At 44.0% G+C, this 22500-nt stretch overlaps 3 protein-coding genes across 4 annotated transcripts in view; 2 read left to right on the top strand and 1 right to left on the bottom strand.

The window, feature by feature from the left end:
- The window catches only part of hacd2 (3-hydroxyacyl-CoA dehydratase 2), an 11249-nt gene extending 11162 nt beyond the window's left edge, over positions 1–87 (bottom strand). The window contains exon 1 of the mRNA XM_034561070.1: positions 1–87. This exon is cut by the window's left edge and continues 131 nt beyond it. The gene's annotated coding sequence lies outside the window, so the exon portion shown is untranslated.
- Positions 88–852: 765 nt separating this feature from the next.
- stam2 (signal transducing adaptor molecule (SH3 domain and ITAM motif) 2) lies at positions 853–12344 on the top strand. The gene is made up of 14 exons (XM_034561069.1): positions 853–1046; positions 2996–3080; positions 4029–4104; positions 4766–4861; positions 5294–5440; positions 5986–6055; positions 6179–6377; positions 6908–7002; positions 7270–7352; positions 7433–7520; positions 7600–7654; positions 7734–7875; positions 9512–9642; positions 10204–12344. Exons 1-14 carry the CDS (start codon positions 1007–1009, stop codon positions 10388–10390), a joined length of 1494 nt encoding a protein of 497 aa, XP_034416960.1. The 5' UTR covers positions 853–1006; the 3' UTR covers positions 10391–12344.
- Positions 12345–15224: 2880 nt separating this feature from the next.
- The window catches only part of cacnb4a (calcium channel, voltage-dependent, beta 4a subunit), a 29334-nt gene continuing 22058 nt past the window's right edge, over positions 15225–22500 (top strand). For both annotated transcript variants that reach the window (XM_034561373.1, XM_034561371.1), the window contains exons 1-2: positions 15225–15314; positions 21669–21752. In XM_034561373.1, the coding sequence (XP_034417264.1) occupies positions 15255–15314; positions 21669–21752 (144 nt within the window). In that variant the 5' untranslated portion in view covers positions 15225–15254. The remainder of the gene's footprint in view (positions 15315–21668; positions 21753–22500) is intronic.

Below are 22500 nucleotides of genomic sequence, written 5' to 3'. Positions count from 1 at the left end.
CCTCAACGGTCTGTTTGGCCCTGGACGGCTGTCAGGTTTCACGGAAGTCCCAGAAACGAACGAGTGTGGGAGGGGCTAGACCCGGAAGTGACTCATACGTACTTCCGCCTTCACTTTTAAGACGCTCGAGCTCGAACGTTTCCTTAGTAAACTCTGACCCTCTCAATCTATTTGATTAGACTTTTATTTTATTTCTGCCCCTTGATGTCCAGCGACTAGATTAGGACCATAAAGTGTTTAGGACTCATAGAAAACTAACTATCTTGAGCCAACGTTAATTAATATGTCAATAACTATATTCCAATACATATATAAATAAAATAAATATCCTATATTACCCATAGCTAAAGAAATAAACATGTATCTATAATATCTATTGTTCAGCCAAGTTTTGAACATGTCCCTTTTTACTTTGTCCAGGTTATTTTTTGTTTATTATATTGTAGTGCGGAAACGTTACAATATAATTACTTTGTTTCATATTACTTTTATTATCTGTGTCGTACTTTAGTTTTTAGACTAATTACAAATGATCTGATTAGAATATTATTCAATTTACGCAATTTAACTGGAGTAACAATAAGTAAACATGTTGGACGTCAGTAAATACATATTTACGGTCTGACGTTCCTCTTTCCCCCGCTAGGTGTAAGTGTTTCACTCGTCTCCTTTGTGTGAACACAGGTGTCTAATCAAGTGCCAGGTATTTTGAACCGTTTCTTAAATAATTTACGTTGAAATGCTTTACTTTCAACAGTATAAATTAAACACTAATCAATCAAAAATAAACCTATTAATGAAACATATTTGACCAACTGCCCTCTAACGGCCCCTAAATAAATTCTGATCAGGCGTTAATCAAGACAGCCACTTTACCGGAAGAGCAACTGGTGCGAGTTTAAAGCTAATGGACGAGGAAGCGATATTTGTTTAGGTTTTAGTCTCGAAATCACGCACAGACACTGTGTTTTTGTTACGTAGAGTGACTCCTTGTTGAACCCTCACGATGCCTTTGTTCGCCCAGAACCCTTTCGACCAAGATGTCGGTAAGTAAAGCGCTCTTTCTTTTCCGGTGGCTTGTTGTTTTCTCTGTGTGTCCGAGCTAACTGCGGCTAACGTTAGCTTAGCTGGGCTTCTCTTCTTTTCTGGTGTTTTTATTTATTTTCTGTTCATAATCGCACGTGTACGAGCCTCAGACACGTCGCTACAGTGGAGCCGACTGGTTGCCAATACGTTTATCGATCCGTGTATTGGCTTAGGTCACTTAACTTTGGGTCTGATAACGTCACACCGTAACTGGAAGACGTCGGTTACGTCATTTAGATCCGTTAACGTGAGTTGTTTATGTTTGTTACGACAACACGTTGTTTCCCAATTCTGCCACCAATTTATTCTATAAAATGTATATTTAGTTTAGATTTGTATAAAATTCTCAAACAGAAACGACACACGTGTTTTTATTTATTATTTATTATTATTTTCGGTGTTCAGATAAGTTCAGTGTAAACAACATTCGTGTCTGAGAGGTTGTGGATTCAGTTTTTAAGAGAACTGATGTTCAGCTGCAGACTCCTCTTAATACAATGTGTTATACACATTGTTGATAGTTTGGCTTTTCAATTTATTTGACATTGATTAATTAAATAATTTCAATTCAATTAATTGTTGTTAAAATAAGCAAAAGGGCCAAATAACCTCTCGTTAAAGAGGTTTACCGAGAGGTTCTTCTCATGTGATGGGTCTGGACTGGTGGACCAAACGGGCTCTTTAAAGATGTCACACTGCTTTAAGTAGTTATGATGGTCATTTTGAAGGCTAATGTCTTCAGAGCTAAAACTTGATTAAAGTGTTGGTCACATATCTTTTCTCTCAAATGTAAAATAATATGCAAACTACTGAGGTCATCACTCTTATTTGTTGCCACGACAACACAGAGATTATATGACCAGACACAAGTGCACTGTTGCTCTTGACTCGTAACGGTTGCTCTTGACTCGTAACGGTTGCTCTTGACTGTTGCTCTTGACCTGTAACTGTTGCTCTTGACTCGTAACGGTTGCTCTTGACTCGTAACTGTTGCTCTTGACTCGTAACTGTTGCTCTTGACTCGTAACTGTTGCTCTTGACTGTTGCTCTTGACCTGTAACTGTTGCTCTTGACTCGTAACTGTTGCTCTTGACTCGTAACTGTTGCTCTTGACTCGTAACTGTTGCTCTTGACTCGTAACTGTTGCTCTTGACTGTTGCTCTTGACTGTTGCTCTTGACTGTTGCTCTTGACCTGTAACTGTTGCTCTTGACCTGTAACTGTTGCTCTTGACTCGTAACTGTTGCTCTTGACCTGTAACTGTTGCTCTTGACTCGTAACTGTTGCTCTTGACTCGTAACTGTTGCTCTTGACTCGTAACGGTTGCTCTTGACTCGTAACTGTTGCTCTTGACTCGTAACGGTTGCTCTTGACTCGTAACGGTTGCTCTTGACTCGTAACTGTTGCTCTTGACTCGTAACTGTTGCTCTTGACTCGTAACTGTTGCTCTTGACTCGTAACGGTTGCTCTTGACTCGTAACTGTTGCTCTTGACTCGTAACTGTTGCTCTTGACTCGTAACTGTTGCTCTTGACTCGTAACTGTTGCTCTTGACTCGTAACGGTTGCTCTTGACTCGTAACTGTTGCTCTTGACTCGTAACTGTTGCTCTTGACTCGTAACGGTTGCTCTTGACTCGTAACTGTTGCTCTTGACTCGTAACGGTTGCACGTAACGTGCATTTGAGGTATTGCCCTGTTAACGTATTACAAGGCAGCAGACAAAAAGACGCCCTCCTCCACTGCATCATTATCTTTATAGAATATGACCAAAGGGAAACGAGCCGTGACGTCGTTGTTTAGTCTCCTTCTAAACTGCAGCTCCACTCCAACACTAACATGTTTTCTGTTCATCACGATAACTGTTGTCAAGTGAAGATGTGTCCTCTCCCTGTGCGTCTGCACGTTTCCAGAGAAGTCGACCAATGAAACCAACACGGCAGACGACTGGGGGCTCATTATGGACATCTGCGACAAGATTGGATCGACACCCAACGGGTAAGTGTGTGTGTGTGTGTGTGTGTGTGTGTGTGTGTGTGTGTGTGTGTGTGTGTGTGTGTTTCAGACCTAAGGACAGCCTGAGATGTGTGTGTGTTTCAGACCTAAGGACAGCCTGAGATGTGTGTGTGTGTGTGTGTGTGTGTGTTTCAGACCTAAGGACAGCCTGAGATGTGTGTGTGTTTCAGACCTAAGGACAGCCTGAGATGTGTGTGTGTGTGTGTGTGTTTCAGACCTAAGGACAGCCTGAGATGTGTGTGTGTTTCAGACCTAAGGACAGCCTGAGATGTGTGTGTGTGTGTGTGTGTTTCAGACCTAAGGACAGCCTGAGATGTGTGTGTGTTTCAGACCTAAGGACAGCCTGAGATGTGTGTGTGTGTGTGTTTCAGACCTAAGGACAGCCTGAGATGTGTGTGTGTGTGTGTTTCAGACCTAAGGACAGCCTGAGATGTGTGTGTGTTTCAGACCTAAGGACAGCCTGAGATGTGTGTGTGTTTCAGACCTAAGGACAGCCTGAGATGTGTGTGTTTCAGACCTAAGGACAGCCTGAGATGTGTGTGTGTGTGTGTTTCAGACCTAAGGACAGCCTGAGATGTGTGTGTGTTTCAGACCTAAGGACAGCCTGAGATGTGTGTGTGTGTGTGTGTGTGTGTGTGTGTGTTTCAGACCTAAGCACAGCCTGAGATGTGTGTGTGTGTTTCAGACCTAAGGACAGCCTGAGATGTGTGTGTGTGTGTTTCAGACCTAAGCACAGCCTGAGATGTGTGTGTGTGTGTGTGTGTGTGTGTGTTTCAGACCTAAGTACAGCCTGAGATGTGTGTGTGTGTGTGTGTGTGTGTGTTTCAGACCTAAGGACAGCCTGAGATGTGTGTGTGTGTGTGTGTGTGTGTGTTTCAGACCTAAGTACAGCCTGAGATGTGTGTGTGTGTGTGTGTGTGTGTGTTTCAGACCTAAGGACAGCCTGAGGTGCATCATGAAGCGAGTGAACCACAAAGTGCCCCACGTCGCCATGCAGGCCCTCAATGTGAGTTATGACTAAAATTATTTAGTAATTGATCTCGTCGTTAAAGCCTCACAGGACGGTTTGGAGATGAGAAATGAGTCCTCTATATTTAGACCATTCATAATTAGGAAAGAGGGCTGCACGGTGGTGTAGTGGCTAGCACTGTGGCCTCACAGCAAGAGGGCCGCGGGTTCGATTCCCGGTCGGAGCGGTCCTTCTGTGTGGAGTTTGCATGTTCTCCCCGTGGCAGCGTGGGTTCTCTCCGGGCTCTCCGGCTTCCTCCCACAGTCCAAAGACATGCTGCAGGTTAATTGATCTCTAAATGTCCCATAGGTGTGAATGTGAGAGTGAATGGTTGTATGTCCCTACATGTGCCCTCGATGGACTGGCGGCCTGTCCAGGGTGTCCCCTGCCTTCGCCCTATGTCAGCTGGGATAGGCTCCAGCGCCCCGCGACCCTAATGAGGATAAGCGGTATTGAAAATGGATGGATGGATGGATGGATGGATGGATGGATGGATGGATAATTAGGAAAGCTATTAATACCTACTTTGTATTAATGAATTCCTGCGAGCGGTGGAAAATGAGTCCTCTGTATTTAGACCATTCATAAAATGAGTCCTCTGTATTTAGACCATTCATAAAATGAGTCCTCTAACACCAACATGTCGTTCTTCTTTCAGCTGCTCGGCGCTTGTGTGTCGAACTGCGGCAAAATCTTCCACTTGGAAATCTGCTCCCGGGAGTTCGCCAGTGAAGTACGGAGCGTTGTGAACAGAGTATGTGAAGTTATTATTATCATTATTAATAACCGTACAACCGTCCTTCTGAACAAGGTTTGTGGCAGGTTGCAACCAACTAAATACCCCTGAGCTAAGCCCCGCCCCTTTCCAAGTGTCAGAACTACGGTGGCCTACAGGCATCTTTAGGGGCGATGAAATCATTGTATTTAACCCATTTTAATTAGGTTTCACAGATGTATTGATAACATTTTGGCCTTTTACTCACATATGTTTGTGGGTGGAGCTCAGTGATGATAAACATTAATAAGTGAACAATCAATACTTCATCTTTAATTAGATATCCTACGTATATCAAGATGTCTTTGTCAGCTAAATAGAACACAAGGATTCTGAGTTTCAGGTGATTCTAAACCGGTTGTGAACATTCTAACTGAAGGTTCCTTCAATGCATCCTAACGTGTCGTGCAGGCCCACCCCAAGGTGTGTGAGAAGCTCAAGGCTCTGATGGTGGAGTGGGCAGAGAGCTTCCAGAAGGACCCTCAGCTCAGCCTCATCGGCGCCACCATCAAGTCTCTGAGGGAGGAGGGCGTGAGCTTCCCCACGGCGTCCTCACAGGTCGGCTCTCCTTTGAGGACATTTCATTACACAGAACGTCCTTTACAAAGTGTTCCTAACGGTAACGAGGTGTCCGCTGGTTTGTGGGCTGGACGTTGGAGCCTGGAGTTTGGGCCTTTTGGCCGTCGCCATCTTGTTTGTTTGTTTGTTTGTTTGCAGCCAGTGAACAGGAAGTGACCGACGCAGCTTTAAGGAAGCTGATTAACTCATTTAGGTTTTTGTTAAATTAGTTATTTAAAGGTGTTTATAAAATGTGATGATTTGAAAATGGAAGCTTTAAATGACAAAAATACATTCCCAGTGGCCCACAAACGTGTGTGTGTGTGTGTGTGTGTGTGTGTGTATGTGTGTGTGTGTGTGTGTGTGTGTGTGTATGTAGTACCAAACCTGACCTGCAGGTGGCATTAGTCGCTAGAAATCTGTTTTCCACATGTGTTTTTAAGTGCACAGGAACCCTCCTGTTTGTGTACACACACACACACACACACACACACACACACACACACCCTCTCTCTCGTGACCTTATCCTTCTATAATGACCACAGGGATCCACCACAAAGGTCGTGGGCACACCTGCTGTGGGCAAAGAAGCGGATGATGACAACCTGGCCAAAGGTAAAGTCATCACATGCATGTTTTCAAACGGCTGTACTTTATGTTTAAAGATTATTATTATTATGACCAGTTTGTAGCTCACCTTAACACATGGCGTTCCCTCTGCTGCTCCACCCTCCCCAGCCATCGAGCTGTCCTTGCAGGAGCAGAAGCAGCAGGTGGAGACACGCCCCCTGGCCACGACCTCTGACCCCCCGCTCTACACCAACGGCAGCGGGGGGCAGGAGGCCCGGAAGGTGAGGGCGCTGTACGACTTCGAGGCGGCCGAAGACAACGAGCTGACCTTCAAAGCTGGAGAACTCATTCTGGTTCTGGACGACAGGTCTTTATCCTCTAGATATCACTGTATCCTTATTAAAGGTTATGAAACCTGTTATTAAAGGTTATGAAACCTGTTTATTCTTATTAAAGGTTATGATATTTTGTACACTGAAGTATGATCTAATTAAAACAACTGTTAGCAATACAGTTAAAAAGAGACCTATTTAGAAATGGAAAAATAAAATGATAAGAATTCGTGCTCCATATTCCTTTTTTTTATCTTAATTATTGATAATCTATATATATATATATATATATATATATATATTATAATTTTTTGTAAATTTCTTTTAGTTTGCTATTGATTTCCAAAGCGTTTGATCACAAAAACAATAATTATTGGTCCCTAAATTCAGATTCCCACCTCATGTTTAACTTTAAAATATAAATATAAAGTTTTAGTTTCTGTTATCGTTTTACTCTCTTTTATGACCCATTCATCATTAGCTTAAATGTATTATTCCAGCCAACATTTGAATCCCTCTTGACATTATTAATAATTCATTAATTGTGTCTTGATTTTTGTTCCAGCGACCCAAACTGGTGGAAAGGAGAGAACCACCGAGGAGTCGGGCTTTTCCCTTCCAACTTCGTCACCACCAACCTGAACGCTGAGCCGGAGCCGGGTTCGTGTTCCTGTTCCTACGGGGTCCGGGTCTGACCCGCCCCCGGGGGTCCGGGTCTGACCCGCCCGGGGGTCCGGGTCTGACCCCCGCTGGTCAGACCCGGACCCCCGGGGGCGGGTCAGACCCGTCTAACTATTGATTGAAGTAGATGTATCTGGAGATGCCTGAAAGGCTCCTGAACCGTCTCCGTTTCATGGTCCGTCTGGTTTCAGAAACCAGCCCGTTTGCTCTTGAGACCTGAAGTGAACTCCTCCTCTCCCTCCACAGAGGCGTTGGTGGAAAAGGCTTCGGGTCCAGAAGAGGCCACCCAGGAGGCCCGAGCTGAGCCCGAGCCCGTCTGCATCGACGAGGTACGACTCGCTCGCACGCGCTCGCCAAGCGGCTGTCAATCAAACTGGCGAGACGATCCGTCTGTCTTGTCTCTCTGCAGGAGAAGATGGACCGGACTCTGGCCCTGCTGCAGGACGCAGACCCCGCAGACCCGGCTCCGGACCCTCAGGAGCTGATCCAGCTGGAAGGTACGGCCCTCGACGAGCGACCTCATCCACTGAAGCGACGCCAAGGTTCTCAAGGCTCTAACTCCGACTGTCCCCACAGGTGCATGTGAGCAGATGAACCCCATGATCGACGAGCGGCTGCAGGAGATTGACAGGTAGCTCTCCTGCTCCTCAGAACACGTGGGACCATTTGAGAGGCGCTGGTCTAAGTGAAGACCTCTCTGTTGGTTGCAGGAAGCACTCTGAGCTGTCGGAGCTGAACCTGAAGGTTCTGGAGGCGCTGGAGCTCTACAACAAGCTGGTGAACGAGGCTCCGTTCTACTCCGCCTACTCCAAGATGCAGGCGCAGTACGGTGCAGCCGGCTCCGCCATGCAGGTCAGAGACCCGCTTTGATACCCGAACACAGCCGTCGGGACGGCTTCTATACTTTACAGCAGGTCCAGCCTCAAGGCTTTGAGTGAGGCACCTGCTTCTGTGCAGAAGCTCTCTGAGATGATCTTCCTCTTTGTTGTCTTGTTCCTGCTGCTCACTGGAGGGTCGTGTCCAGCTGTCCTTCTGGAAACTGGAGCTCGGTCAGAGTGACCAGCGGGTTCTTGGTCTCCTGCACGACATTCTTTATTCTTTAGGGGGAAATGACAAAGAAGGCTGTGAATACTTTCCCGATGCACTGAGTCACAATGGGTGTGTTCAAGGACCGTCGGAAAGATGAACGGCGGGTTCTCTTTGGGCTCAGAGGTTAAAGTGTGTTGAGTCGTCTTGTGATGCGCGGCGATAAAACGCTGAGTCATCATTTAAGGCTGTTTGTTGTCACAGTTCAAACCACTGAAGGCTGCAGAGATGAAGCATGGGCCTGATATGTTTTATATATTTCATGGAGATGTACGGCAGATGTAGAAAACATCTCATCCACTCTGGAGTGTTTACATCTGGCCAGAGGAGGAGCTGCCTCTCTCCTGAGATTCAGAATAAGTTGTCCACTTCACTGCTGCTCTATCTTCTCCCAGTTGGAGGACGATCCTGACTCACCAGGGGGCGACTCCTCTGGTTGTATAGAAGTCTATGCTTCGTGTGTTAAAGCTGCATTCTCTCTCCTGACCACCAGGGGGCGACTCCTCTGGTTGTATAGAAGTCTATGCTTCATGTGTTAAAGCTGCATTCTCTCTCCTGACCACCAGGGGGCGACTCCTCTGGTTGTATAGAAGTCTATGCTTCATGTGTTAAAGCTGCATTCTCTCTCCTGACCACAAGGGGGCGACTCCTCTGGTTGTATAGAAGTCTATGCTTCATGTGTTAAAGCTGCATTCTCTCTACTGACCATCAGGGGGCGACTCCTCTGGTTGTATAGAAGTCTATGCTTCATGTCTTAAAGCTGCATTCTCTCTCCTGACCACCAGGGGCGACTCCTCTGGTTGTATAGAAGTCTATGCTTCATGTCTTAAAGCTGCATTCTCTCTCCTGACCACCAGGGGGCGACTCCTCTGGTTGTATAGAAGTCTATGCTTCATGTGTTAAAGCTGCATTCTCTCTCCTGACCACCAGGGGGCGACTCCTCTGGTTGTATAGAAGTCTATGCTTCATGTGTTAAAGCTGCATTCTCTCTCCTGACCACCAGGGGGCGACTCCTCTGGTTGTATAGAAGTCTATGCTTCATGTGTTAAAGCTGTATTCTCTCTCCTGACCACCAGGGGGCGACTCCTCTGGTTGTATAGAAGTCTATATAAATGACTCTACTTCTCTTGATGTATTCCCTCAGTAAACATTGTAAACATTAGTTTTTGGTCTCAATCTCTAGTTTCAAGTCTTCTTCAACACAGAATGATGTTCATTTAGTAAATTATGGTCATTTAGAGTCAAACAGACCATAAAGCAGGGGACGCTTTAGGGCGGAGCTACAAGGTGATTGACAGGTCTCTCTACCAGAGTGCAGCCCTTGTCAGTTATTGGTTCCCTTGCCTGTGTGATGTGGCTCCTCCTCTCAGCTGTTGTTAAAGGACCCTCTCCTCTCCTTCAGGGCTACCTGGGCCCCCCCGGCCCCCCCTACCTACCTCCGGCCCCCCCTGCTCAGCCCTACTCTCTGCCCAGCGACCAGCCGGCACCGCTGCACTCGCTGCCCCCCAACGGCCACGCCCAGCCGTACATGAGGTAGGAAACACTGACACGTCACATAATAATAATCCATTTAATTTAAGATACTCAAAGACACTTTACATGTTACACCGTAGAACAGCTTTGGGGAGCACCGCTGGGTTCAGTGTCTTGCTCAAGGACACATGGACTAGGGCGGGGATTGAACCACCAACCCCCTGATTGAAAGATGGACCTGCTAACCACTGACCCACAGGACTGTTCACGGGATTTAGACGACTTCTATCTCTTCTTCTTGCTCTTCATCCTTCCTCTTCCTTCTTCTCCTCCTCCTTTCTTGTTCTTCCTCTTCCTTCTTCTTCTCCTCCTTTCTCCTTCTTCATCCTTCCTTCTTGTTCTTGTTCTCCTTCTTCTCCTCCTCCTTCTTTATCTTCTTCCTAATAATAATAATTCATTTCCTGAGCTCCCCTGAGACCCACACAGAGTTGTGTATTGATACCACCTGACGGGTCAGAGCGGTGATCCGGCCTGAGAGGATCTACTTTGTTCATCTGAAACAGTAATCTCTCTTCTCCTATTGGCCGTTGGTTGTTCACGTCTCCTGTGTTCTCCTCACAGCTCCGCGATGAACCCTCAGTACATGAACCCGGCCGCCGGAGCTCCGTACCAGCACCCGGTGGGCGTGGACATGTCCGCCTATCACAGCGCCGCCGTGCCGCCGGGGGCCTACCCGGTGACCGCCCCCCCACACCAGGCTCCTCCCCCTCAGCAGCAGCAGGCGTACTACCAGCAGCCTCTGCTGTAAAAGTGTGTGTGTGTGTGTGTGTGTGTGTGTGTGCGTGCGTCCTCAGCGTGAAGCCAAAAAACAAAACCCTCGTCTGGAGTCTCCTCTTGTCCGTCACTTTTTTCCCAGCTGTCTTTGAACGCAGCGCCGGTCTTCACTGAGGAGGAAGATGATGAAGAGGAGGAGTTGGGTTTTCCAGCCTCCAATACAGGACCATGTCTGATTTTTGCAATTCATACAACCAATTTGAGAGTTGAACCCTCGTCCACACGGAAGGAGATGAGGAGAAGCTTCTGGTCTTCACCGCCCTCCTGTAGTTTGGTCTCAACTCAAACCCCATTTGACTCATTTCCTTCACTCGGTTCCTTCACTCTTCACTCGGTTCCTTCACTCTTCACTCGGTTCCTTCACTCTTCACTCGGTTCCTTCACCCTTCACTCGGTTCCTTCACTCTTCACTCGGTTCCTCCACTCTTCACTCGGTTCCTTCACTCTTCACTCGGTTCCTTCACTCTTCACTCGGTTCCTCCACTCTTCACTCGGTTCCTCCACTCTTCACTCGGTTCCTTCACTCTTCACTCGGTTCCTTCACCCTTCACTCGGTTCCTTCACTCTTCACTCGGTTCCTCCACTCTTCACTCGGTTCCTTCACTCTTCACTCGGTTCCTTCACTCTTCACTCGGTTCCTCCACTCTTCACTCGGTTCCTTCACTCTTCACTCGGTTCCTTCACTCTTCACTCGGTTCCTCCACTCTTCACTCGGTTCCTCCACTCTTCACTCGGTTCCTTCACCCTTCACTCGGTTCCTTCACTCTTCACTCGGTTCCTTCACTCTTCACTCGGTTCCTTCACCCTTCACTCGGTTCCTTCACTCTTCACTCGGTTCCTTCACTCTTCACTCGGTTCCTTCACCCTTCACTCGGTTCCTTCACTCTTCACTCGGTTCCTCCACTCTTCACTCGGTTCCTTCACTCTTCACTCGGTTCCTTCACTCTTCACTCGGTTCCTCCACTCTTCACTCGGTTCCTCCGTCACTCGACCTGAAACGTGGTTCATTTGAAAACCATCTGAATTGATGTGAAGTTCTTGTTTTTAAGCCTGAAGGTGAATCCATCCTTCATTCTTCTTCTGTGATTTAAATCTGAGGGACACGGTAGAGAAGCTCCTTCAGGACAAGTGAGCCGGTCTGTGGTTGTTGTTGTTGTTGTTGTTGTTGTTCCTCACCAGCATCCATCACTTTAGCTCATCTCCTTTTAGAAGAGAAGTCTAACTCTGAGAGATGAACTGCTCTGAGTGAACGCTCCTGAGCTTCACGACGCGTTCATATTAAGGTTCTCGTGTGCGTTGGAGGCGCTCCGATAACCGGTTCTCCGATAACGAGTTCTCCGATAACGAGTTCTCCGATAACCGGTTCTCCGATAACGAGTTCTCCGATAACCGGTTCTCCGATAACCGGTTCTCCGATAACGAGTTCTCCGATAACCGGTTCTCCGATAACGAGTTCTCCGATAACCGGTTCTCCGATAACGAGTTCTCCGATAACCGGTTCTCCGATAACGAGTTCTCCGATAACCAGTTCTCCGATAACAACGAGTTCTCCGATAACCGGTTCTCCGATAACGAGTTCTCCGTTAACCGGTTCTCCGTTAACCGGTTCTCCGATAACGGGTTCTCCGATAACCAGTTCTCCGATAACGAGTTCTCCGATAACCAGTTCTCCGATAACAACGAGTTCTCCGATAACCGGTTCTCCGATAACGAGTTCTCCATCGTGAACCGAAGGCGTTCTTTGTTTATTAATCTGGTGAAGTTGCTTCATCTATTCATAATTATGACGTCTTCACCTTCCTGCCTGTGAGGAGCTTCATGCACGATACTGAATGTTCACGTTGTTAAACATGTCAATGACATCGCCTGTACTCTGTATGTGTGTGTATATATATGTGTATATATGTATGTATATGTATATATATATATATGTATATGTATATGTATATATATACATATATGTATGTATATATATATGTAAATATATATATATATATGTATATGTGTATATATGTATATGTGTATATATATATATATATATATATATATATATATGTGTATATATATATATGTGTATATATATATATATATATATATATATATATATACATGTATATGTATATATATATATGTATATATATATATGTATATATATATATATATATATATATATATAATGTGTGTGTGTATATGTGTAAAAAATCTGCAGAATGTGTAATTACTTTTCTTACTCCTACTTTTACATTTTCTTTTCCAAAAGTTCATAAACGATCATGTTGTTGACGTGAAAGAAAATCATGATTTTAACCTGCTGTTTGGCTTTTATTGAGATTTGGGGTTGAACTTAATGAATTATGATTAATGAGCAGCTGTCATAGAAGCTGCAGCTCCTTCCTGTACATTAGATGTAAGATAGCGCTGTGACTGGTGGCGGTGGCCTGGTGACCTGGTGACCTGGTGACCTGGTGGCCTGCTGACCTGGTGACCTGGTGGCCTGGTGACCTGGTGACCTGGTGGCCTGGTGACCTGGTGGCCTGGTGGCCTGGTGACCTGGTGGCCTGGTGACCTGGTGGCCTGGTGGCCTGGTGACCTGCTGACCTGGTGGCCTGGTGACCTGGTGACCTGGTGGCCTGGTGGCCTGGTGACCTGCTGACCTGGTGACCTGGTGGCCTGCTGACCTGAGCTTTGTACACCTTTCTTTACCACTGGAGGCCTTGTTTCTTGTGGAGGATCAGAACGGACGGAGAACTTCAGACTAACTCACGATCCGCTGGATGTGTATAATTCTGTATATTTAAAATATTCCAGGAAGAAGGTCCTTTATCCAGGATTTAAAGAAAGAGACGCTTTTTTAACGGAGCTCATGTATAATATTGTTTAAATAAAAAGAAGTTGACCTGTGTGGAGGATTCTTTGGTTTCTGGTCAGTAATTAAGTTTCTCTAATTAAATATGAAGAGGAAGGTGATTAAAATAGAGACTGTGCTCCTCATTGATTCAGAACCTCTGAATTATTCATGTTCCGGTAGTTTGTCTGTTTCCGGTGTTCACGTGCAGGTGAGAACGGTTCTCCGGGAAGAGAACCCAGCGTGACGCGTCCCACGGGCCGCAGGAGAGCGGCGGTTCTCCGGGAAGAGAACCCAGCGTGACGCGTCCCACGGGCCGCAGGAGAGCGGCGGTTCTCCGGGAAGAGAACCCAGCGTGACGCGTCCCACGGGCCGCAGGAGAGCGGCGGTTCTCCGGGAAGAGAACCCAGCGTGACGCGTCCCTCGGGCCGCAGGAGAGCGGCGGTTCTCCGGGAAGAGAACCCAGCGTGACGCGTCCCTCGGGCCGCAGGAGAGCGGCGGTTCTCCGGGAAGAGAACCCAGCGTGACGCGTCCCACGGGCCGCAGGAGAGCGGCGGTTCTCCGGGAAGAGAACCCAGCGTGACGCGTCCCTCGGGCCGCAGGAGAGCGGCGGTTCTCCGGGAAGAGAACCCAGCGTGACGCGTCCCACGGGCCGCAGGAGAGCGGCGGTTCTCCGGGAAGAGAACCCAGCGTGACGCGTCCCTCGGGCCGCAGGAGAGCGGCGGTTCTCCGGGAAGAGAACCCAGCGTGACGCGTCCCACGGGCCGCAGGAGAGCGGCGGTTCTCCGGCCCAGCTGGTCGCTCCGTCGGGGAGTTTTAGTGAAGAACCAGAGGGGTTGTGAAGGGCTCAGTTACACAATACATATATTCTATAGGTGATAATAATAATAGAACATATCTTTAGCTTGGACAATGTTTGGAAAACACATTTCATATTTACATAATCATTTTTTAAGGTTTTATTTAGATATTTTTATAGCCTACAGTATTTATCTTGTTGGGACGTGGCATCAATGTTTAAAATAAATAATTAATTGTATTGTGTTTGTTGTTCAATACAAAGAATGGATTTGCCTGAACGTGAGGTCACGCTGGGAGTGTTTATGCTGCGTTCAAATGCTCCTCGTGCAGTCCGTCTTCAGGAGCTTTATCTGCCAAGTATGTGACCAATGTACTTAAATGGAAATACACTACAGCTGAAAATGAGGATTTATTTCCTATTTCTATTATAATTCATCTGTACATTTATTCATTTATATATATATTAATTCTCGTACAGCATACCCATATCCTACATATACGTTTGTACACAAAAAAGGATATTAATAAGAGGGAGATCAAAATGTAATATATATATATATATATATATATATATATATATATATATGTGTGTGTGTAATTAAGTAAAATAGAATCAAATCAATACATTTAAATAAAATTAAGGAAATACAAATTATGAAAGAAACAGACTTTTACAAAAGGGGTGTATATATTGTTTTTATAGTGTTCATGTGTGTGTGCGTGTATATACACATATATTACTGTATGGATTCATATGGACAGTCATATTTATTATTATTTTAGTTACAAACTGGTTATTTAAGCTATAACATATATCATTTCCATGTAACAGTGGATAATTTGATCCAGTGTTACAAACATATTCAAACTCCAATAAAAAGATTAAAATACCAGATTGTTTTTGTCGTTGTTGCCGTTAAAGAAAGGTATGCGTGGTCCCTGAACGCAGCACAGTGATGGGATTGGAGGAGGGGGGGGGGGGTGAGTATCTCTGGTCTCAGACCTGATGCTGCTGTAGAGGGGGACGCAGCATCCTTCTCTCTCTCTCTCTCTCTCTCTCTCCGGAACAAGCGGACCCGGACCCACCACCCTGGAGCCGGCGGTCCACTGCCCGTCACCGGAGCCGCAGCAGCAGTTCCAGTGGAGCGGCACCGAGAGGCAGCCTCCGCCCTGGACCGACGAGCTGGCCGAGATGTCCCGGCACATCTACACCCGACACGGGATGGAAGGGACGCAGAAGCCCGTGTTCCAGGTAGGGGGTCGCCGAGGCTCTGCTTATGGAGTTAGTTCTTCATGCATTATGAGGACCAAAGGATGCACTATGCCCCGTGTTATTGATGGTTATTGGAGATCGATAGGCCTGCACACTAAAACAGCCACGAGGAACATTCAAGAAAAGAACCCCATGGAAGATCATTCCTGGAGTGATGAAAAAAAGATCTTATCCTTGACTTCATATCTCAGAATAATGAGTTAATACCTCAGAATAATGAGTTAATACCGAATAATGAGTTAATATCTCAGAATAATGAGTTAATACCTCAGAATAATGAGTTCATATCTCAGAATAATGAGTTAATACCTCAGAATAATGAGTTAATACCGAATAATGAGTTCATATCTCAGAATAATGAGTTAATACCTCAGAATAATGAGTTAATACCGAATAATGAGTTCATATCTCAGAATAATGAGTTAATACCTCAGAATAATGAGTTAATACCGAATAATGAGTTCATATCTCAGAATAATGAGTTAATACCTCAGAATAATAAGTTAATACCGAATAATGAGTTCATATCTCAGAATAATGAGTTAATACCTCAGAATAATGAGTTAATACCGAATAATGAGTTCATATCTCAGAATAATGAGTTAATACCTCAGAATAATGAGTTCATATCTCAGAATAATGAGTTAATACCTCAGAATAATGAGTTAATACCGAATAATGAGTTCATATCTCAGAATAATGAGTTAATACCTCAGAATAATGAGTTAATACCGAATAATGAGTTCATATCTCAGAATAATGAGTTAATACCTCAGAATAATGAGTTAATACCGAATAATGAGTTCATATCTCAGAATAATGAGTTAATACCTCAGAATAATGAGTTCATATCTCAGAATAATGAGTTCATATCTCAGAATAATGACTTAATATCTCAGAATAATGAGTTAATACCTCAGAATAATGACTTAATATCTCAGAATAATGAGTTAATACCTCAGAATAATGACTTAATATCTCAGAATAATGAGTTAATACCTCAGAATAATGACTTAATATCTCAGAATAATGAGTTAATACCTCAGAATAATGAGTTCATATCTCAGAATAATAAGTTCATATCTCAGAATAATAAGTTAATATCTCAGAATAATGAGTTAATACCTCAGAATAATGACTTAATATCTCAGAATAATGAGTTCATATCTCAGAATAATGAGTTCATATCTCAGAATAATGAGTTCATATCTCAGAATAATGAGTTAATATTTTAGAATAATGAGTTCATATCTCAGAATAATGATTTAATACCTCAGAATAATGAGTTAATACCTCAGAATAATGAGTTCATATCTCAGAATAATGAGTTAATACCTCAGAATAATGAGTTAATACCTCAGAATAATGAGTTCATATCTCAGAATAATGAGTTAATACCTCAGAATAATGAGTTCATATCTCAGAATAATGAGTTAATACCTCAGAATAATGAGTTAATACCTCAGAATAATGAGTTCATATCTCAGAATAATGAGTTAATACCTCAGAATAATGAGTTAATACCTCAGAATAATGAGTTAATACCTCAGAATAATGAGTTCACATCTCAGAATAATGAGTTCATATCTCAGAATAATGAGTTAGTATCTCAGAATAATGAGTTAATAATGAGTTCATATCTCAGAATAATGAGTTAATAATGAGTTCATATCTCAGAATAATGAGTTAGTATCTCATTATTTTGAGATACTAAGTCATTACTTTGAGGTTATTTGTATTCTCCATCTTTGGACTAAGCTCCTGATTCTCTGTTCTGGAGCCTCGTCTCATCCCTGCTAACGAGGCCCTGAGGGCTCGTTAGTCAAACGCAGGTCCTGATGCACGACGGCGAGGATTTGATTTATTCACAAGGAAATGAGATTGGGTTCTTAATTATGAAGCGTTCTCTGAAGCATCTCGAGGAAGTCTGCACAGGAGGAAGAGATTTCTATCACTGCACTTCTTGTTGGTGCTGAACGTTCCTCGCCTGCTCTCAGTTGCTGTCAGTTGCTGTCAGTTGTTCCTTGTCAGTTCAATTAAATTAAATTCAGTTTATTTTGTTTAGCCCAATATCACAAATCCCAAACTCCACTCAGAGGGCTTTACAATCTGTACACATACGACATCCCTGACCTTTGACCTCACAGCATTACAGAGTTACATAAACACATTACATGAATATGACAATGTATGAATGGAACTCCAATCCATGAAACAGAAGGAGGTAGATAGGAGGGGGGGCGGGGCATCAGCAGGGCCAATGGGAGGCCGGCTCACCAGCATCAGACACCTCCAGGTCCAATGGACCCTATGAGACGTGAAGTCACAACGACTCCGGGGAGGAAGCAGAGTTAATAAGGTGCAATGGAGAGATGTAAATTCATCCATAAGGAGAGAGAGAAGAGGAGATAGGTGCTCAGTGTATCCTAAAACATCCCCCAGCATCCTATAAGCCTATAGCAGCATATCAAGGGGCTGGACCAGGGCAAACCTGATTCAGCCCTAACTATAAGGGCTATTAAAGAGGAAAGTCTTAAGTCTATTCTTGAATGAGGTGACTGTGTCTGCCTCCAGGACTGAAAGTGGAAGCTGGTTCCATAAAAGAGGAGCTTGATAACTGAAGGCTCTGGCTCCCATCCTACTTTTTAGGACTCTAGGAACCACAAGTAGCCCCGCATTTAGTGAGCGCAGCTCTCTAGTGGGGCAATATGGTACTACAAGCTCCTTAAGATATGATGGTGCATCACCAATCAAGGCTTTGTAGGTGAGGAGAAGAATTTTAAATGTGATTCTTGATTTTACAGGGAGCCAGTGCAGAGCAGCTAATACAGGAGTCATGTGATCTCTTTTCTTAGTTTTTGTGAGTACACGAGCTGCAGCATTCTGGATCAACTGGAGGGATTTAAGAGACTTATTAGAGCAGCCTGATAATAAGGAGTTGTAGTAATCTAGTCTGGAAGTAACAAACGCGTGAACCAGCTTTTCTGCATCTTTTTGAGACAAGATGTGTCTGATTTTTGAAATGTTACGTAGATGAAAAAATGCAATCCTTGAGATTTGCTTAACGTGGAGTTAAAGGACAAGTCTGGGTCAAAGATAACTAGAGATTCTTTACAGTGGTGTTGGATGCCAGGGCAATGCCATCTACAGAAACCACATCACCAGATCATTGATCTCTGAGGTGTTCAGGGACAGTAAAATAACTTCAGTTTTGTCTGAGTTTAACATCAGGAAGTTGCAGGTCATCCATGTTTTTATGTCTTTAAGACATTCTTGAATTTTAGCGAGCTGGTTGGTCTCCTCTGGTTTGATCGATAGATATAATTGAGTATCGTCTGCATAGCAATGAAAGTTTATGCAGTGTTTCCTGATAATATTGCCCAAAGGAAGCATATATAAGGTAAATAAAATTGGTCCAAGCACAGAACCTTGTGGAACTCCGTGATTAACGTTGGTGGTCATTGAGGCTTCATCGTTTACAAATACAAATTGAGATCGATCTGATAAATAGGATTTAAACCAACTTAGTGCGGTACCTGAAATGCCAATCGACTGATCCAGTCTCTGTAATAGGATGTCATGATCAATGGTGTCTCTGTACTTGTTTTCTAGTTGTTCCTTGTCTGCTGTCAGTCGTTCCTCGTCTGGTTGTTCTGCTGTCAGTTGTTCTGATGTCAGTCGTTCTGCTGTCAGTTATTCTGCTGTCAGTCGTTCCTCGTCTGCGTCGTTCTGCTGTCAGTTGTTCTGCTCTCAGTTGTTCTGATGTCAGTCGTTCCTCGTATGGTTGTTCTGCTGTCAGTCGTTCAGCTGTCAGTCATTCCTCGTATGCGTCGTTCTGCTGTCAGTCGTTCCTCGTCTGGTTGTTCTGCTGTCAGTCATTCTGCTGTCAGTCGTTCCTCGTCTGCGTCGTTCTGCTGTCAGTCATTCTGCTGTCAGTCGTTCCTCGTCTGCATCGTTCTGCTGTCAGTCGTTCCTCGTCTGGGTGTTCTGATGTCAGTTGTTCTGATGTCAGTTATTCTGCTGTCAGTTATTCTGCTGTCAGTTGTTCTGCTGTCAGTCGTTCTGCTGTCAGTCGTTCCTCGTCTGGGTGTTCTGATGTCAGTTGTGCTGATGTCAGTTATTCTGCTGTCAGTTGTTCTGATGTCAGTCGTTCCTCGTCTGGTTGTTCTGCTGTCAGTCGTTCCTCGTCTGCGTCGTTCTGTTGACAGTCGTTCCTCGTCTGGGTGTTCTGATGTCAGTTGTTCTGCTGTCAGTTGTTCTGCTGTCAGTTGTTCTGCTGTCAGTTGTTCTGCTGTCAGTTGTTCTGCTGTCAGTCGTTCTGCTGTCAGTCGTTCCTCGTCTGGGTGTTCTGATGTCAGTTGTGCTGATGTCAGTTATTCTGCTGTCAGTTGTTCTGATGTCAGTCGTTCCTCGTCTGGTTGTTCTGCTGTCAGTCGTTCCTCGTCTGCGTCGTTCTGTTGACAGTCGTTCCTCGTCTGGGTGTTCTGATGTCAGTTGTTCTGATGTCAGTCGTTCTGCTGTCAGTTATTCTGCTGTCAGTCGTTCCTCGTCTGAGTCGTTCTGTTGACAGTCGTTCCTCGTCTGGGTGTTCTGATGTCAGTTGTTCTGATGTCAGTTGTTCTGATGTCAGTCGTTCTGCTGTCAGTTATTCTGCTGTCAGTCGTTCCTCGTCTGCGTCGTTCTGCTGTCAGTTCTGCTCTCAGTTGTTCTGCTGTCAGTCGTTCCTCGTCTGGTTGTTCTGCTGTCAGTCGTTCCTCGTCAGTTGCTGTGCTTCTAGAGCGGTGCCATCATACGACATGTCAAAGGTAGACTTGATGTTTCAGAGGTTTTATGAAACTGAATCTATTCTCATTCTTCATCTTTGAATATGAACGACAAATAGAAACAAGAAGACTTCAAAGAGTTTTCTTTTGATCGACTTCAATCGTCAAATACTTCCCAAAGGACGTGACATAAAGATTACACAATAAAGAGAACACAATAAAGAGAACACAATAAACAGAACACAATAAACAGAACACAATAAAGAGAACACAATAAAGAGAACACAATAAAGAGAACACAATACAAATAACACAATAAAGAGAACACAATAAAGAGAACACAATAAAGAGAACACAATACAAATAACACAATAAAGAGAACACAATAAAGAGAACACAATAAAGAGAACACAATAAAGAGAACACAATAAAGAGAACACAATAAACAGAACACAATACAAATAACACAATAAAGAGAACACAATAAAGAGAACACAATACAAATAACACAATAAAGAGAACACAATAAAGAGAACACAATAAAGAGAACACAATAAACAGAACACAATAAAGAGAACATAACACAATAAAGATTACACAATAAAGAGAACATAACACAATAAAGATTACACAATAAAGAGAACACAATACAAATAACACAATAAAGATAACACGATACAAATAACACAATAAAGAGAACACAATAAAGAGAACACAATAAAGACAACACAATACAAATAACACAATAAAGAGAACACGATAAAGAGAACACAATACAAATAACACAATACAAATAACACAATAAAGAGAACACAATAAAGAGAACACAATACAAATAACACAATAAAGAGAACACAATAAAGAGAACACAATAAACAGAACACAATAAACAGAACACAATAAAGAGAACACAATAAAGAGAACATAACACAATAAAGATTACACAATAAAGAGAACACAATACAAATAACACAATAAAGATAACACGATACAAATAACACAATAAAGAGAACACAATAAAGAGAACACAATAAAGAGAACACAATACAAATAACACAATAAAGATAACACAATAAAGAGAACACAATACAAATAACACAATAAAGATAACACAATACAAATAACACAATAAAGAGAACACAATAAAGAGAACACAATAAAGAGAACACAATACAAATAACACAATAAAGATAACACAATAAAGATAACACAATAAAGAGAACACAATAAACAGAACACAATACAAATAACACAATAAAGATAACACAATAAAGATAACACAATAAAGAGAACACAATAAAGATAACACAATAAAGATAACACAATAAAGAGAACACAATAAAGAGAACACAATAAAGAGAACACAATAAAGAGAACATGATGAAATGATCTTAAATCTATTGAATAGTTAACTGCGTGTATCAAAATGAAAACCATGGTGCATTTAATATAGAGTGTACTATAATAATAATGTTTTGTATATAATGTTGAATTAGAAATAGATGTCAACGGGTTAAACAATAAAATAAATAAATACAATGTAGCAACCTTCGGTGTGTTTGGTCTCCAGGCCAACAGAGGAACCTTCTCCAGACGCAGCCGGCTGAAGAGGTCCGACGGCAGCACCACCTCCACCAGCTTCATCCTCAGACAGGTGAGGGTACCTGAACGCATCATACATGCACCACCTCCACCAGCTTCATCCTCAGACAGGTGAGGGTACCTGAACGCATCATACATGCACCACCTCCACCAGCTTCATCCTCAGACAGGTGAGGGTACCTGAACGCATCATACATGCACCACCTCCACCAGCTTCATCCTCAGACAGGTGAGGGTACCTGAACGCATCATACATGCACCACCTCCACCAGCTTCATCCTCAGACAGGTGAGGGTACCTGAACGCATCATACATGCACCACCTCCACCAGCTTCATCCTCAGACAGGTGAGGGTACCTGAACGCATCATACATGCACCACCTCCACCAGCTTCATCCTCAGACAGGTGAGGGTACCTGAACGCATCATACATGCACCACCTCCACCAGCTTCATCCTCAGACAGGTGAGGGTACCTGAACGCATCATACATGCACCACCTCCACCAGCTTCATCCTCAGACAGGTGAGGGTACCTGAACGCATCATACATGCACCACCTCCACCAGCTTCATCCTCAGACAGGTGAGGGTACCTGAACGCATCATACATGCACCACCTCCACCAGCTTCATCCTCAGACAGGTGAGGGCACCTGAACGCATCATACATGCACCACCTCCACCAGCTTCATCCTCAGACAGGTGAGGGTACCTGAACGCATCATACATGCACCACCTCCACCAGCTTCATCCTCAGACAGGTGAGGGCACCTGAACGCATCATACATGCACCACCTCCAC

Source organism: Cyclopterus lumpus, chromosome 21 (genome assembly GCF_009769545.1).
Source record: "Cyclopterus lumpus isolate fCycLum1 chromosome 21, fCycLum1.pri, whole genome shotgun sequence".
NCBI classification, from domain to species: Eukaryota; Metazoa; Chordata; class Actinopteri; order Perciformes; family Cyclopteridae; genus Cyclopterus; species Cyclopterus lumpus.
This window is presented reverse-complemented; position numbering and strand designations above follow the sequence as displayed.

Bases quoted from the DNA above. Each gene is read 5' to 3' on its own strand.
- stam2 (XM_034561069.1), top strand. From the start codon at position 1,007: ATGCCTTTGTTCGCCCAGAACCCTTTCGACCAAGATGTCG. The intron at 6,056-6,178 runs GTAAAGTCATCA...CACCCTCCCCAG, and splicing joins TGATGACAACCTGGCCAAAG to CCATCGAGCTGTCCTTGCAG. The intron at 9,643-10,203 runs GTAGGAAACACT...TTCTCCTCACAG, and splicing joins CACGCCCAGCCGTACATGAG to CTCCGCGATGAACCCTCAGT.